The sequence below is a fragment of the Siphateles boraxobius genome, unplaced genomic scaffold (assembly GCF_051911475.1).
Source record: "Siphateles boraxobius isolate OS27281-9 unplaced genomic scaffold, OSU_SipBor_1 12, whole genome shotgun sequence".
Taxonomy (NCBI): Eukaryota; Metazoa; Chordata; class Actinopteri; order Cypriniformes; family Leuciscidae; genus Siphateles; species Siphateles boraxobius.
Window position 1 is genome coordinate 25,788,418 of NW_027508722.1, and position 17,661 is coordinate 25,806,078.

A 17,661-nucleotide genomic window follows, 5' to 3' on the forward strand; every position below is an offset into this window, starting at 1 on the left:
TCTTATGGTTCTATATGGCACCTCTTATGGTTCTATATGGCAACCTCTTATGGTTCTATATGGCACCTCTTATGGTTCTATATGGCAACCTCTTATGGTTCTATATGGCAACCTCTTATGGTTCTATATGGCAACCTCTTATGGTTCTATATGGCACCTCTTATGGTTCTATATGGCAACCTCTTATGGTTCTATATGGCACCTCTTATGGTTCTATATGGCACCTCTTATGGTTCTATGTGGTACCTCTTATGGTTCTATATAGCACCATTTGACAAAGGTGCTGTATAGCACCTTTAAATATAGGTGCTATATGGCACTTAAAGTGGTTCCCCTATGATTACAAGCCAATGAACCAATCTTAGTGCTATTTAGCACCATTTTTGTTTAGAGTGTACAGAGCATGAAACAGCTGTCTCATGGCAGAAGGGCTGACAGTGTCTCTTCTCTGATGAGGATCACATGGCTCCTCTTAACCCTTTACTAATATACATGCATTTCCTTTCTCTATAGCAGCACTAAGATCACTCCAGCAAGTATCATATTAGGCTGCATCACATTCTTTAAAAGACTGGCAAACAGTTAACAAAAATACCAAGTTAAATTATCCTACCTTTATTTGAACACATTACAGATTAAAATGTTCTTGAAAGAAGTCTTTTATTCTCAACAAGGCCATTTATTTATTCAAAACAGAGAGAATAGACTGAAAACTGTAACTTTGTTGAATATTATTGAATTTTCAGCATCAATACTCCAGTCTTCAGTGTCACATGATTATTCAGAAATCATTCTAATATGCTGATTTAGTGCTCAAGAAACATTTCTTATTATCAATGTTGAAAACAGTTGTGCAGCATACATATATATTTGCTGAATCATTAACTGTAGCCATCAGTTCGGTAAAAGTTGCACAATGAGGACTGAAGAAACAGCTTGCTTTGTCACTGATCCAAAACCATTTCAGTACTGCTTGTAGGCCACTGTCGTGTGCTTGACAGGGACACTCGTATAGGGGCTCTCAGCAGCAGCGACGCCTGGACCACAGAAATGCCATCTGCCCCGAACCGCCTCACGCCTGCACAAACATGTTGCACGTTGTCATTATGCTAAATGAGCTTATGCACTGTTACTGTGATGATAGACACTGTAAACAAAGTACTTTAGATCAATTACTGTGAGGTCATGGTTCCTTAAATGCTAGACAGTGTTACATGCCTGAAGTGAGCTCTGACTATCTTTCTTTTCTTTGCAATGGCATTTTAAATAGATTGTCTTAGCTTTTTGGACAGAATTTTCATTTTTGGGTGATCTATCTATTAAGTGTTTTTTTGCAGTTCAAGTTCCAAACAGTTTAAAGGAATAGTTCACCCAAAAATAAAAAAATCTGTCATCATTTACTCACACTCAGGTTGTTCCAAACCTGTATGAATTTCTTTCTTCTTCTGAACACAAAAGAAGATATTTTGAAGAAATTGGGTAACCAAACAGTTGATTGACTTCCATAGTATTTTTCCCCCCTCCATACTATGGAAGTTAATGGGGTCCATCAAGTGTTTCGCATTTTCAAAACTGACATTGCATTTGTATCATTCAAATGTTTACATACCTTAATTGGGAATACCAAAGAGGTGGGACGTGTTTAGTGATAGCAGTGTCCAGCTTAACTTACTGATCCAATTTGTGGGGCTTTCCGTAAGAATTAGGCTCCTGCTGGCCACTATGCAAAGGCATGCTGGGAGTGGGATGTTTACGCCACTGTAAACAAGGATATATAAAACCCAGAGCTCAGTGCATTCTGTGCAACAAAACAGGATCTGCTCTATTCAAATACACCTTCCACAACTATAACCATGGTACTGGAGGACTCTGAGGACAGCGTCTTTGAAATTGACATCACTGTGAGTTCTGATATGATTTTATTGATCTTCTGCTATTGTTGTATAGCCTACTGTGTTAGAACAGTGGATACAAAGAATGTTGCATGTTTTATTTGAGCTTTAAGGGGGTTTTGATGGTGATATTGTGTTGTGGCATTTGTGTTGTTTACTGTCCAGCAGCTTTGCTATATCCAGTCAAGGTGCTTTGATATTTTTGTGAGAAATTACAGGCTATTTAAGACCATAGGGTGGATTTTTGGTGAGCATTGTTGATAAAAAAATTTTTTTTATTGATGAACTGAGGGAAATGTTGCAATAAATACGTTCATCTTAATTTAAGTGAGTCAAAACTTGAATTGAAACATTTTGAACCATATATTCTGGCATGACTGCAGCGATTGAGAATGAATGAGATTAACGAGTATCAGAATTTTCTCTCCATAAAAGAAAAACTCTAAGCATTGCAAATTATGTTTATTCTCTAAACCTTTGTTTTTAATCTGATTTGATCAGTTTTTGATATGAATGCAGGTGTGATGTTACAAACCTGACCATAACTTTGCCCTTGTAGGAGGATGTGGAAACTTTGTTTGGTAAGGTGCACTGCACAATGAAGGGTGTCCCGAGGGGCAACCGGCCTACCATCCTGACATTCCATGACATTGGACTGAACCGTAAGAATCTCCTCTAAACATTCTCACTCACTTATGCAGGAGCTGTGTCTGTATGACTTGTCTGCAAGAGAAATGTGTTCAGTGTGTGTGTGTGTGTGTGTGTTTTAAAGCAACAGTATCAATGCAAGTTCCAGTGCTCTTAAAACTAGTCCTACCCTGTATATAACATCTTATCTGTATTCTGTCTTAATGGAAAAAATTTGTATGATATCAAAGGCTTAGTACCACAGTTGTGTTATTTGTTGTGCAGATAAGAGCTGTTTTGAGTCCCTCTTTAATCAAGAAGACATGCATGAGATCATGCAGCACTTTGCCGTGTGCCATGTTGACGCCCCGGGACAGCAAGAGGGTGCCAGCACACTCTCCACAAAGTAAGAGTTCATTATACCACCTGATTATGGTTTCAGGTCTATCAAAGTATCTAGTATTCAAAGGGATAAATTAACTAAAACCTTAAGATTTTGTCTCAGCAACATTCAAAATGAATGGTTGCTCACTCTCGCTCTCTCACTCTCTTTCTCTCTCTCTCTCTCTTTCTCTCATTGTCAAACAAAGACATAAAAAAACAGCTTTGGTTTAACTTCCCCAGCTTCTAAGACAGGAAATGTTCTAATGTTCAGCTTCTAAGACAGATTTGAAATGTCCATTTCAAATCTGCTCATTTGGAGCGGGTCTGTTTTAGGAAATGTAACGCAGACCACTTTAATCTGCAACCTATGGCACCAGACTGGCAGAATGTAGGTCAGCATGTCACTTATAAGGTCTAAAAGGAGTAAAGAACATTTATGATCTGCCATCTGTTACAGCAACATAAGTGACGTCCATTGCCCATAATCCAACCGTCCAAAACAGCATCCAGACAGATTATGACCTCGCTAATGCCTGGAAGACCATCAACCTGTCCTAAATAACCTGTTGTGCTGTTTAACTGACTGTCATATTATTTGACCTCCATATTGTTCCACACGTGTATGGCTGACAAATAAACCACTGTCTGTTGTTGTAGGTATACTTACCCTTCGATGGATCAGCTCTCAGAGACCGTCCCTATAGTCCTTGAGCACTTTGGGTAAGTCTTCAATGCTCAATATAAAACCCATCTTAGATGTTTAACTCTTACTGTTGAGGCTCTTATGAGCACTCTTGATACAGACCAGCATGAATGCTTGCTCTTTTTCGCATATAGTCTGAAGAGTGTGATTGGAATGGCGGTCGGTGCTGGAGCCAACATCCTCGCCCGCTTTGCGGTGAGTTTTATACACTTTTCCTCTCAGTTGCATTTGGAATGGCCTTGAATATCACGGATAACAGTTATGCAACTCTTGGTACAAAGCAATGTTGATACTTGCAGTGTAATCCTGCTCATTATTATCACATGCTTGCTTGTTGTGCCAACCACATTCCAGAGGTGAATATTCAGTTTTAATTTTTCATAATTATTGTTTTTTGTTTGTTTTTTGCATGTGTCTCTTAAAGCTAAAACACCCAGACATGGTTGAAGGTCTTGTTCTGATTAATATGAGCGCTCAGGCAGAGGGTTTTATGGACTGGGCAGCACAGAAGGTAAAAAAGCTGGTTTCTTACTGCTAGATTTGCATTCTTATGAGATTTGAAATGATTGTATTATTAAACTAAGTTGAAGGAGCTCATATATTTGTTACAATGCACATATCCTCACTAAAGTGTGACATTTTCAACAGATTACAAGCTGGACTCACGCTCTTCCTGATACTGTAATATCACACCTGTTTGGAAAGGTGAGAACTGTTGAATATATATATATTTCAAAATACTAATTTGACTCTATAATAAACGGATTAATTTATTATGAATATAAATACATGCAAATGAATTCTCAATGTATTGATTTTTTTTTTATGTAGGAGGAGATCCATAATCATGAACTGATCTCAACCTTCCGTCATCTCATTACAAATAATGTAAACCAGTCCAACCTGCAGCAGTTTGTCAAGTCCTATAAAAGGTATCGCTAATGAAATTTGTGTCTGCACTGCAGTCACTCAGTTCCTGGGTTCGACTGTTTTAATAAACTTTACAGCATCTATTACAGAGAAAAAAGTTGAAATTCACCAATAAGTTACTGAAAGCCTCTGAAATCATTATATTCCTTCTTTTCTCAGCCGACGGGATCTGGAGATCGAGAGACCAGTACAGGGAGGAAACGTTAATGTACAAACACTCCAGTAAGTCCCACCTGACAACAGTAAACATACTTATTTTGAGTAGTGCATTAGACCTCATAATTGTGTTTTGTCTAAATGGTTTGTCTTTATTACAGGTGTCCAGTTTTGCTGATAGTTGGTGATAATTCTCCAGCTGTGGATGCTGTGGTGAGAAAAGTTATTTCTTTAATGTCGATTGGTTGCAACAATTTCCCCATTATTGGTTGTCTATATACTGCACATAAATGATGGAGACAAAACATTATATAAAGGTTATCTAAATATTTGACCTGACCTCACAGGTTGACAGCAACTCCAGAATGAATCCAACAACAACCACCTTTCTCAAGGTCAGTGACCTTACCATTTCTATAGCAATCACTCAAACCCAAAAATATCTGATTTAATAAATAGCTATGTATAAGATAATAGGAATTATATTTTGCGCATCCTTACTTTTTATTGGTTGAACTGTCATTTTTAATATTTGACCTTTTTTCCAGATGGCTGACTGTGGCGGCCTGCCTCAGATTGATCAGGTATATACCATGAATATAAATACACACATATATATATATATAATTTGCATATAGAGATTTTAGAAAATTGACACACACATTCAAATCTGCATTCTTAATCTAGATATTTGATTTTACTGTGGTTATAAGTAAATTTACACTACTTGTGTTCTCTTGCAGCCTGAAAAACTGATAGAAGCTTTTAAATATTTTATCCAGGGGATGGGCTACAGTAAGCACACGTTATTTAACAATACTGAACTATTATCAAATATATATATATATATATATATATATATATATATATATATATATATATATATATATATATATATATATATACATATAAATAAATAAATAAATAATATTAATATGACATTTTATATAAGAAAATCGTGGTCTCACTGTCTTTTATCACTTTCTCCTCCACAGTGCCCTCTGCCAGTATGACACGTCTGGCTCGATCTCGTACGGCCAGTAACTCATCCCTCAACCGCAACCGCAGCGGTACAAACACGACGGATGAGCAGCGCGGACGTTCCCAAACTGACGTCTCCATGGAGAGCGCCACAAACATTGAGCACAGTTGCTCGGGTCCCACACTTTCCGTCGAGCTGAACGTCTCGTGAAATTACACCACCGTGCAAATTTGAATGGAACTCAGCAGGCGGTTTAAAATTGGACCTAAAATTACAGAATTTTAACCTGAAAGATGATGCTCCTGTGATTTGATAATGTTTAATGTAGGCTATCATAATGTTTATCATAAGGGATATTAGAATAGAGATAGCCCTCACTTCAAACAAGTATTGCACCAGGCACTTGGTTTTAAACATTTAAACCATTCGTAAACTACACTTTTATTACTTTTAATGTACAAATTGTAATATTTTATAATGATATAATATATAAATAAGGTTCTATGTGATGTGTACAGTAGGCTACAGGTGTACACAAAGTGTGTGTATGTGTCTGTGTTGGAGGGTTTTCTGGTAAGGCTGAATGTTTGGGGGATTTTTTTTATTAGATCTTTCTTATTATATATAAATTCTATACTTGGGATTGATAACAGTAATGTCAAATATACTTGACATTATTGGTTATTATATAGAGAATGACCACAGCTAGTCTACAAAATATTTGATATAATTTCTGAATCATTTCAGGTGTGAAATCATTTCAGGTTGTGCTTCTTACAGCAAGACTACTGTAAAATTTTTGAATGTTGGTAAAATAACTTTGTATTTAACAACTGTATTAATAAAATATAACAGTAAATTTAGTCAGTCTCACTGCTATATAACATCTAAAACTGAAAGTATAATTACATGCAATATATTTATGTGTCATGAATTTTAAACAGTACCATTACATAAATGATGTAAATTACTCTATCGAGTGACAATAGAAATACAAGCAACTGCATAAAGAAAAGCATGTCTTTTTTATTTAAAAAAAGAGATACATTTCTGGAATATTTCCAGAATTAAATATGAACAACAACAACTTGGCAAAATAAATGTCTGAATAACAAAAAGATCACCGTCACTTCTCTTGTATATTTCAGAATTTGACAAACATGTCTTTTAACACTATTTTAACTCAAATATATATTTTCAAAAACTGATTGCTATGTGTATTCCTTTAAGGATGATTTCTTTTATCATTGAAGGCAATATATATATATATGAAGTAAACAGAACATCTTAAATTTAAAATGTTTTGTCCCTCATAAATCCATCAGAAATCTTGTACCATAATGTCCCTCAGTCTGAACTAACATTCCCCTCACAATCCATCTCAATATGAGTAACTGTGCTAATTTTCATTCATAAACCATCCGATATGATTTCTCATCAACAGTGAACGATTCCTTTCAAAAAGCATCCCTGTTTCTGTCATACTGTGAGCATGGATGCTTTTCATAGACTACAAATGTGAGTGCAAGGATGCCATAAAAAGAGATTGCATCTAGCTCTCGGTTAATTAGTTAACAATCTCATTGAACTCATAGTATTGCTCCAGATCTGCGAAGATATCGTTTGGATTCCTGCAGGAGAGGTTGCAAAAGCACGCGTTGATCCACATGTATTTCCAAGTAAGAACTGATCCATTTGGACACTCAAACTCCACCTCAATGGTCTTAGACTTGTAGGGGATGCAGCAGCGCTCATCAGTACAGATTCCACAGTACTTGGGCCAATACACCTTCTTACTGATACAGCCTGAGATGGTGAAGTTCTGAAACTCTGGCTCACGGTAAATATTCAGGCACTTTTTACCTGGCTGAGTCACAGATGTCAGAGATATGACAGATAGACAATAAGTCAATCAATCAATCAGTCAGTCAGTCAATCAATCAATATCGATCTAAAAATCATTTAGATCAAGGATGCGCAACTTAGATTATTCATATTCTATCATTAAAATAAGTGAGGAAAAATAGAGATGGGTCAGCAAATTAAATATAATAGAAATTCATTCTTACTTTAAAGTGCTTGGTGATGTCGACCTCACAAGGTCGGAGGTTACACAGTCGAGTCTCTTTCTCCATCACACAGCCAGCATTGTCATTAGAAATGCGCAATGATGTGCCCCGGCCACAGGTCTTTGAGCAGGGACTCCATGGGGTAGTCTGGGTAATGCAATTTTTATGCCAAATATCATTAGTGGTGAGGGACTCTGAAAAAGACATAAAGAAAAGGTGTGAGATTCGTCAATGATGAAGAACTAAAAATGTTATAGTATTCTTATGGACATTTATAACCACACAAAACAAAATAACGCACTGCTCACCCTCCTCAGGGGCGTGTCTGGGGTTGGTCTTGCGTGGTTTACGGGACTCTTCGCAGATCCATTTCTCACAACATTGGCCTGTGATCTTCACTCGCTTGGGCGATTGACACCAGACCCGGGGTGGCAGGGACTCGGTGCAGAGAGACACACATCCAATTGCCCCATTCACACACAGACAGCGGTACTTACAATTGGGCTGGAAACTTTGGCCATTACGGTAAATCACACCGTTATACTCACAGCCTGTTCCCATAACATCTGAAACACAGAAGAGATTGAATCGTTTTTTTTTCCTTAATGGAATAGTTCACTTTCAAATGAAAATTACCCCATGATTTACTCACCCTCAAGGCATTCTAGGTGTATATGACTTTCTTCTTTCAGACGAATACAATCATAGTTATATTAAAAAATATCCTGGCTTTTCCAAGTTTTATAATGGTAGAGGATGGCAACCAACAGATTGAAGCTCAAAAACGTGCATCCATCCATCATACACGAACTTCACACGGCTCCGGGGGGTTAATAAAGGCCTTCTGAAGCAAAACGATGAGTTTGTGTAAATATTAAGATTTTAAACTTTATAAAGTAAAATAACTAGCTTCCGGCCAAACAAACATACAGATTCCACTTAAGTGTTAAACGCAACTTATGCGAGTAATGCGACGTACTGCTGATATTTACGCCACGCCATAAGACGCACTACGCTACTTCTGACGTCATAAGTTTCGTAAGTTGCGCATTAGGGGCAAGAAGACTGCGTATGGCCATTTGACCGGAAGCTAAAATTTTACTTTGTAACGTGTTAAATATGAATATTTTTCTTACACAAACGCATCGCTTCGCTTCGCTTCAGAAAGCCTTTATTAACCCCCCGGAGCCATGTGGAGTTTGTTTATGATGGATGGATGCACGTTTTTGAGCTTCAATCTGTTGGTGCAATCCACTGCCATTATAAAGCTTGGAAGAGCCAGGACATTTTTTTATATAACTCTGATTGTATTCGCCTGAAAGTAGAAAGTCATATAACTAATATGACTAATGACTAATAAGAACTAATCCTTTCTCAGAGACGTCGCACAGTAAAGAACTTATCTGACGCAGCAGAGAGGAGCAGCAACTGGCTGTGGTTGAGACGGAAAGAGTCTGGCTGGCTGTGTACAGGCTGCCAAGCTACGGTTTTGAAAAAATTCTTGAAAATTTGATGAGTCTGTTGGTTTATTTGTATAGTTTGCATAGTAATTACAGTTATTACGTTCCTGTGTATTTTGCTTGAATGAGGATTGATGTTTGGACAGATATTGTGTTTTGCGGTAGTATGCCATACGGAACCGTTGCCACTGACCGCTTTAACGTCCGCAGTGGGGCTCGACAGCCTTAGTCAAACGGGTTGGCGTGTATGGTCGGGTTGTGGAGAGGTTGTGAGAGATTGTGGTTAGGTCAAAGGAGCAGCCTCAGCAGCAGGAGGGATGTAAAGGTCAGTAAGCTGGGCTGAGTTGAGTGGGGGACGGAGGGGGGTGACTCTGGGACGCCAGTGTCACTGTCGAGCCCTCTTGAGGTGTCGTGGGCTAGTCGACGAAACACTGAGGACGGAGGGTCCTAGAGATGTCCCCTACTCAGCTCCGCACTGTGGTTGCAGCTGTTGTGTGTGCAAATACACTGCAGCTAGTAACACCAGACAGAAGGAGATACACATCACCATTTGTAAAGAAGCGTAAATGGATGGAGAAGCATAGGTTACTGTAAAGCTACGTCTTAGTTGGTGCTTATCTTGGCGAAAGCCGAGTACAAATCAGCATGAAGTTTTAACATATACTCTCGTGTGATGGAAATCATTAAGTCAAGGACAAGAAACAATACTAGACAGCCCAAAATGTTTCGTGCCAGAGTACCAATTTGACACAGAATAAGAAAAGTAGAAAGTATTTACATAATTTTCCAATATTGTGGGGTCCAGTCCAGATTTAAGACAACATTTTGAAAACTTAGGATTTAAAACCTTAATAAAACCTGGACAAAAACAGAAAGACTTAATATGTGTTACATTTTGAATAAATATAAAAAGAATAATAAAAAAAATATTATATACATATATATTTTTAATATATATATTTGTTTTTATTATTTTGACAAATTTTAAATTATATATATATATATATATATATATATATATACACTGTATATCCTTCTACATCTTGGTCTAGTTAAGTTAAATGGAGGGACAAAACTATGTCATGTTATTTTTATTTTATTATTTAATATATTTCATATACATGATTTATATACATTATTTATATGAACATATTTCATCTTTTAAAATTCAATATCAGTGAAATTATTATGCTGATAATATATTTTGAGTATATACTGTATGTATAAATATTAGAGAGAGGGGGGAGGTGTCTTAGATGCATTATATTTGCCGTCTTTTAAAATGTATTATCAGTCAAATTCTTCACATTTACACAAATTAAACATTTCTTGAAATTGTGTTCTAACTATTTTGTTGTATATTTAATCTAATGCATATTAAATGAAGCCAAACCAGTTAAAGAATCTGTGGGTCACTTACATGCACACACTCCTTTTTCGTACCTCGGCTTGTCAGCGCTGTAGTCACAGTAAAGTCCTTTATGATAGTCACAGGTATCTCTCTCATTACAGGTTTCCCCCACCTGCTTGGCACAGGCCTTGCAGCAGTCACATCCATCTGTCAACAGGCTAACCCCATATGGGCAAACAGGGGTACTCTTGGAGCACTTACAGGGCCAATTGCAGTATCGATTTCGGTTGTAAGGGTCCAAATCTGTGGTCACAAGAGGAGAGTCTGTGGAGTTGTGGGAACTGGCCTGTGTGGAAGAGAAGAGAGGAACATGAAGGAGATATGCCACATTTAGCCACTTTGGGGCAACAGAGAGTTTGCTTTGAAATTACATTGAAATTGGATCATTTTAATAGGCTCCCATAACTTCACTGCAGAGAATGCATTGGATTCGTTTCTAATATGAACAATAGATAGCACATAATCACTTTTAAACAGAATCAGGCCTACTGTGTATCAATATAAAAATTGCTCATCTGAACAGAGATCGAAAAAGAGAGAAATGCAACATTATTGTCACATACATTTAGCTTTTTGTAAATCAAACACTGCCTGCAACAGTTTTGGTTCTCAGTCTCATTTGTTCTCTCGCTCCAGTCAATCAGACGGTGTTTCTCTCAACAGTGGATGCAATGGAAACCCAGATTAGAACAAAAGGGAAGAAGAGAAGAGTAAATCCACTACAAACGTAGCTACGTGCTGTTCCAGACCGGTTTTCAGTCTGTGAATTGCTTCAGTCTGTGACAAGCAACCCTTGGAGAAGAAATAGCCTTAGGACAATTTTTGTGTGAGATGTACGGTATTGGCCATCTATGGAGTGTCTATTTACACTGAGTGCAAATAGCCTGCCTTGTTGGCCATATACTCTAACTCCGCCCACTGACGTCTGGTTGGGCCAGACAAAATTAAGGAAGATGCAGATTTTTCAATGGTTGTAAAAGGGTAAGGCGTGTTGCAGAAATTTGACGCAAATAGAGTTCAAAACTGTCTTTTGCCAAACTCGCTCTACTCCCTTTTCCCATCTCATATCAGATCAGAAAGGCATTTTTTTTTACAATAAAAATGTAGAAACAATTTTAAAAGTGGAAATAAAGTGTCAAACGTGTCTTGTTTTTAATAATAAAGTGTTTATAAGTTAGGGTTAGGGAAAGGTGTAGGGAGGGCTTTGTCCCAATAAGGCAAGTGGTAGGCCTACTCACTGCAGTCTCATATGACTTCCAGCTCCAACTCTCTGAACATCTAATGGGGTGGAAGGATAGAGTTGTTGGATATTTTAGCTCCACCCATTAGGGCCAAATTACATTTTACATTACAATTACATTACATTTTGTCTAGCGAGGAGGAGCTAGACGTAAGCTCCACCCATTTGCTCTACAGTGAGCATCCTCTACAATAAGGTGGCATCTATTGAGTTATTTTAATAAAAATAATAATTTACTATCTGTTTTGCATACTCAATGTACAACAACACTGAGAAGCTAATACTAGTATCTGCCACTATTTATAAATAGCATCTAATTACTATTTACACTAATTGCAAAGATAGGCTAATACTGGTATTTTTGCATAGTGCAAACAGAATCTATTGCTACTTGCACTTAGTGTAATTATAGATCTTTTCTTATTTGTACATAGTGCAAATAGCCGCTGCTATTCATCAATACCTTTTTATATAGCCTAACTGTTGCATAAGCAATTTCACAATCTCAATCAAAATGTTGTAGGCTGCTACTAAATATCGAGGCTGCACATTCGCGTTAAATTATAGCCTATTCTGTACATTAGCCTACAGCACATTTGTTAGTGCAAAGACGTCAACAAATGCGGTAAAATAAAATAAAAAATATTGTCATCATGAAGACCAATCAAACTGTCATTTTCAGTTTTGGAAAAAATATTTATTTAGGTTTTTATTTAGGTTTTTATTTATTTGAGGGTTGGAATGAATGTGCAAGTATGGCAATTTGTATGAATTTGAAAGACAAATCGTGCTTTCCAAGAACCAGGTGGTCTCTCGCGCTTTAAGGAACTACATTACTGAGCTAAAAGGCAGTTTATATTCTTGCTTTCTTTAATTGTTAAAAAAAACGCCTTAAGTTGCGCGAATTTTTATATTAAATACTGCGTTAAATCAACATAATGATAAGACTTACCTGGTGCACACTGGCTGTCAAAATAATCCACATCAGGAGTCTCCACATTACTATATTCCTGAGAGAAATACATTGAAACAAGAAATGTTGTTTTCTACAGGTACAATCCACAAGCGTTCCCTCGTGGCATCCACAGTGACACGCGCAGATGTGTCCGTCAGAGTTACTGGAGTCTCACTTTACGTCAGTCTGTCAGATTTAGTGGGAGTTTTCTGGAGGTTTTCCTTCAGTTCACTCCAGTTCAATCGTCAAGGAGGGTTGGAATCAAAATAAAACATCTAAGTTATTTAGAAAGTGAACTTTTCCAACAGTTATAACGTATTATAAAATTACTAACATAGAATACAAATGTTTAGATTTCTGTAATTATGTCTTTGTAAGCAATAATTATGGCATGACATGAGCAAGCCATTCAGTCTGAAACCTCACTCACTCTTCAGAAGATATAAGCCATAGGAACACTCGAACCAAACAACTTAAATTCAGGTGTGCGCAATGATGTTTTGAGTAATCTATTTTTGACTTGTCAAAGAATCCGATGAAGGACACTTAAGATAGTGTTCTAGTCAGGATATTCCTTTTTATAAGCAGAGGGGTTAATGATGTAAATAGGAGAGGAATATTTTATAATCCATATGATAACCCATAGTTAATTCATTACTCATTTTGCACTAAGTGCTTGACATTTTGAGAGAAATAATTCCAGAGAGCAGCAAGAATTCAAGAAAAGAGCAGTTGGACCAGGACAGAGAACTGTGTCCCCAAAAATCATTTCCTCCTGCACTGCCAGGAGGTGAGAATGTAGGTGTAAGAAACCAGATATTTGTAATACTCATTTTAAAATGTAATTTTATTCACAAAACATGCATTGTAAAATATTTAGTACAGAAATTGGTTAACTGTAACTTTACACAGTAAATTTTTGGTAACGCTTCATTTTACAGTCCTGTTTCCCATGTACATACTATGTACTTCTTATAGTAATTACAATAACTGGGTAATAACTGGGTAATAACTAGGTACTAAAACTAACCTTAACCCATGTACTTACCTTATATTACCCAGTACTTTCTAGGTAAGTACACTGTAAGTACTGTACTGTAAAATTAAGCGTTTCCAAAATTGTTTATATAGTTTAACATCCCATTATTACCATGTGGGGAAGATTTATGTGATTTTGGTAGTTTGAATAGACCGGCCTATTAACATTATATGACGAAAAATATACTTCCTGTACTGTATGTCTTTCTGTAATACCTGAAATAGTCACCGTATAACGGTGAATTTCTGACAACCACATTTAACAAGAATTTTCTTTACATGGCTTGAATCTATACTGTAATGTATTGAACAATTAAAAATATATTTTTTTTACCTAGATTTCAGAAATAGTTTGGCTTTTTTTATTTTAGTTATACAGGTCCTTCTCAAAAAATTAGCATATTGTGATAGTTAATTATTTTCCATAATGTAATGATAAAAATTAAACTTTCATATATTTTAGATTCATTGCACACCAACTGAAATATTTCAGGTCTTTTATTGTTTTAATACTGGTGATTTTGGCATACAGCTCATGAAAACCCCAAATTCCTATCTAAAAAAATTAGCATATTTAATCCGACCAATAAAAGAAGTGTTTTTAATACAAAAAAGTCAACCTTCAAATAATTATGTTCAGTTATGCACTCAATACTTGGTCGGGAATCCTTTTGCAGAAATGACTGCTTCAATGCGGCGTGGCATGGAGGCAATCAGCCTGTGGCACTGCTGAGGTGTTATGGAGGCCCAGGATGCTTCGATAGCGGCCTTAAGCTCATCCAGAGTGTTGGGTCTTGCGTCTCTCAACTTTCTCTTCACAATATCCCACAGATTCCCTATGGGGTTCAGGTCAGGAGAGTTGGCAGGCCAATTGATCACAGTAATACCATGGTCAGTAAACCATTTACCAGTGGTTTTGGCACTGTGAGCAGGTGCCAGGTCGTGCTGAAAAATGAAATCTTCATCTCCATAAAGCTTTTCAGCAGATGGAAGCATGAAGTGCTCCAAAATCTTCTCATAGCTAGCTGCATTGACCCTGCCCTTGATAAAACACAGTGGACCAACACCAGCAGCTGACATGGCACCCCAGACCATCACTGACTGTGGGTACTTGACAATGGACTTCAGGCATTTCCTTCTCCCCAGTCTTCCTCCGGACACTGGCACCTTGATTTCCGAATGACTTGCAAAATTTGCTTTCATCCGAAAAAAGTACTTTGGACCACTGAGCAACAGTCCAGTGCTGCTTCTCTGTAGCCCAGGTCAGGCGCTTCTGCCGCTGTTTCTGGTTCAAAAGTGGCTTGACCTGGGGAATGCGGCACCTGTAGCCCATTTCCTGCACACGCCTGTGCACGGTGGCTCTGGATGTTTCTACTCCCGACTCAGTCCACTGCTTCCGCAGGTCCCCAAGGTCTGGAATCGGTCCTTCTCCACAATCTTCCTCAGGGTCCGGTCACCTCTTCTCATTGTGCAGCGTTTTTTGCCACACTTTTTCCTTCCCACAGATTTCCCACTGAGGTGCCTTGATACAGCACTCTGGGAACAGCCTATTTGTTCAGAAATTTCTTTCTGTGTCTTACCCTCTTGCTTGAGGGTGTCAATGATGGACTTCTGGACAGCAGTAAGGTCAGCAGTCTTACCCATGATTGCAGTTTTGAGTAATGAAACAGGCTGGGAGTTTTTAAAAGCCTCAGGAATCTTTTGCAGGTGTTTAGAGTTAAATAGTTGATTCAGATGATTAGGTTAATAGCTCGTTTAGAGACCCTTTTCATGATATGCTAATCTTTTGAGATAGGAATTTTGGGTTTTCATGAGCCGTATGCCAAAATCATCCGTATTAAAACAATAAAAGACCTGAAATATTTCAGTTGGTGTGCAATGAATCTAAAATATATGAAAGTTTAATTTGTATTATTACATTATGGAAAAATAATGAACTTTGTCACAATATACTAATTTTTTGAGAAGGACCTGTATTTCATGAAATATTAATAAGTAAGGAACTGTAAATCATTCAAAGAAAAGTTGATTTAAGTGTATTGTTTGGTGGGAAAAATGCATAGTTAAATTTTAAAACTCACATGCAGTTAAGATTGAGCTCTTAACAGAGAAAACTAAAACAACGCAAAACAAATTTGTACATATTTTTGGAAGGCGCGTACACAGTATTTTGCAAGGTTTGTGTGATGTGCTCATATTTATACACTTCTGCTGAGTTTTCCACTGTTTACAAATTAAAAAGCGACTGCTGGGCATCCTGCCACTGATGCACTAAACAAAAGAACAGTAAAAATACTAAACTAATCTCCTACACCACAGACTAAAAAAACAACGACTTAACTTTAATATTGCAGCTCTTAATGTGCAACTTTGTTTCACAATTCAAGTGGAAAATATAAAAAATATACCACATTCTGAGAAAATGCCCTGAACTAAACCTTGACTTCATTCATGGGTGTACTGAACGTAATCAAAAGTGTCTAGACAGCCAGAGCAGAATAGTCTAGACAAAGAGGAAAGGCTTCTTATAATCTCCAGGAATAAAGTGATAATTAGTATCTCAGAATAGCCCTCAGTCAGTGGCACACAAGCCTGTGGCAGCATCTGGAAACTTACAGAAAGTGAAACGGTCAGGATTACTCATATATTCTCCTGGCACTTTGGTCAGTCCTTATTCCATGTGACGGAATGATGTCTTCATTTTAAATGTTAAATCAGCTTATTAATTATTAATGAAGATAATCTAATGCTCAATATTTATATATAACTTTCTCACAGACACAGACACACACACACACACACACACACACACACACACACACACACACACACACACACACACACACACACACACACACACACACACACACACACACACACACGATTGAATATATTAATCAAAATAATATGATTTATCTCTATATGTGGTATACTGTTTATAATATATCTGTTGCATGATATATGTTTTATAATGCTGGTGTGGTCAAAAAAAAGGTTCAGCCTTGGTTGACAAAGTTGTATTGTATCGTGTTGTAAAATTTGAACATTGAAGAAAAAACCATAAGTGTTTTCAATGCAGTTTATTGCTTAAGTATTTTGAATGTTCATTGATTCATAATCACAATGATTTACATCAACAGAAATACCAAAATGACAGAGTGCTAAGCCTGAATTGGTTCTGGAACAAGCGATTACAAGTACATCTAAATTGTGAGACTAACTGTAAGCATCTTTCTCAGATTTAGGTTTGCTTGGAGTCAGAAAGAAGCTGGTATCTGGGAGTGACTTGGGCTCTTGGGTTGGAGTTTGAATTCCTCCAGTATCTCCCACTGAAGTCCCACAGGATAATTTGGCTGTGAAGTGAAAGTCAGGTTTACAAGTAACCAAGTGCACAAAATCAGCATTTATGACAGGTCAAAAAAAACAAAAACAAAAACCCCACTGTAATCTTCCAATCTCTACATTTCAAGACCACCAGCAGTTTATATGGATGTGTAGAGCAGTACTAACCGGTAGAGGAGATCAGAGCCAGCACATATTGAGACCAGAAGGAACACTGAGGGCTCTGGAGGTTCTTGCGGTTACTGAGCGTAAAGGACAGCTCTTTATAGCCACGTCCACCCGGGTGAGGCATGAACTGAGGCCATGGGGGCAAGAGCTTACTGAAGGACGTCCTAGATGCTGCAAGAGGCAGGTTGGGGTTTCTGTGAAGAGCAGAGGAGAGATGAACAGGCCAGTGCAAAATCATTACAGTCAGCATGAAATGAAACTGTACCCTTTTTTCTAAATCCATGCTATTGATCTTATTGTGAAC

At 37.4% G+C, this 17,661-nt stretch overlaps 3 protein-coding genes across 5 annotated transcripts in view; 1 reads left to right on the plus strand and 2 right to left on the minus strand.

Moving 5' to 3' along the window:
• The first annotated feature begins 2,455 nt into the window (after positions 1-2,455).
• On the plus strand, positions 2,456-6,393 carry ndrg1b (N-myc downstream regulated 1b). Its single transcript, XM_077205130.1, has 13 exons — positions 2,456-2,554; positions 2,805-2,925; positions 3,561-3,623; positions 3,741-3,801; positions 4,031-4,117; positions 4,255-4,311; positions 4,438-4,538; positions 4,696-4,758; positions 4,854-4,905; positions 5,040-5,087; positions 5,241-5,276; positions 5,436-5,487; positions 5,688-6,393. Exons 1-13 carry the CDS (start codon positions 2,491-2,493, stop codon positions 5,882-5,884), a joined length of 1,002 nt encoding a protein of 333 aa, XP_077061245.1. The 5' UTR covers positions 2,456-2,490; the 3' UTR covers positions 5,885-6,393.
• Positions 6,394-6,680: 287 nt separating this feature from the next.
• ccn4b (cellular communication network factor 4b) lies at positions 6,681-13,226 on the minus strand. 3 transcript variants are annotated; one of them, XM_077215894.1, is made up of 6 exons: positions 12,807-12,930; positions 11,853-11,892; positions 10,647-10,900; positions 8,052-8,309; positions 7,744-7,937; positions 6,681-7,541 (listed from the first exon to the last, which is right to left on the minus strand). In XM_077215894.1, exons 3-6 carry the CDS (start codon positions 10,759-10,761, stop codon positions 7,242-7,244), a joined length of 867 nt encoding a protein of 288 aa, XP_077072009.1. In that variant the 5' UTR covers positions 10,762-10,900; positions 11,853-11,892; positions 12,807-12,930; the 3' UTR covers positions 6,681-7,241. The 3 variants fall into 3 exon arrangements, with proteins under 3 accessions (XP_077072009.1, XP_077072002.1, XP_077071993.1); XM_077215887.1 differs by lacking the exon at positions 11,853-11,892 and having other exon boundaries at positions 12,807-13,226; XM_077215878.1 differs by lacking the exon at positions 11,853-11,892 and having other exon boundaries at positions 10,624-10,900; positions 12,807-13,049.
• Positions 13,227-16,912: 3,686 nt separating this feature from the next.
• Positions 16,913-17,661, minus strand: part of tg (thyroglobulin) — a 34,895-nt gene continuing 34,146 nt past the window's right edge. Inside the window, exons 47-48 of the mRNA XM_077215904.1 lie at positions 17,358-17,551; positions 16,913-17,200 (exon numbers count right to left, since the gene is read on the minus strand). Coding sequence (XP_077072019.1) covers positions 17,064-17,200; positions 17,358-17,551 — 331 coding nt within the window. The 3' untranslated portion in view covers positions 16,913-17,063. The remainder of the gene's footprint in view (positions 17,201-17,357; positions 17,552-17,661) is intronic.

Coding starts and splice junctions, on each gene's coding strand:
- ndrg1b (XM_077205130.1), top strand. CDS start 2,491: ATGAAGGGTGTCCCGAGGGGCAACCGGCCTACCATCCTGACATTCCAT. Junction 3,624..3,740: donor ATAGTCCTTGAGCACTTTGG/GTAAGTCTTCAA, acceptor TTTCGCATATAG/TCTGAAGAGTGTGATTGGAA. Junction 5,488..5,687: donor TATCCAGGGGATGGGCTACA/GTAAGCACACGT, acceptor TCTCCTCCACAG/TGCCCTCTGCCAGTATGACA.
- ccn4b (XM_077215878.1), bottom strand. CDS start 12,854: ATGTGGAGACTCCTGATGTGGATTATTTTGACAGCCAGTGTGCACCAG. Junction 8,310..10,623: donor CGAAAAAGGAGTGTGTGCAT/GTAAGTGACCCA, acceptor TCTGTGTTTCAG/ATGTTATGGGAACAGGCTGT. Junction 7,542..7,743: donor ACATCACCAAGCACTTTAAA/GTAAGAATGAAT, acceptor TCTGTGACTCAG/CCAGGTAAAAAGTGCCTGAA.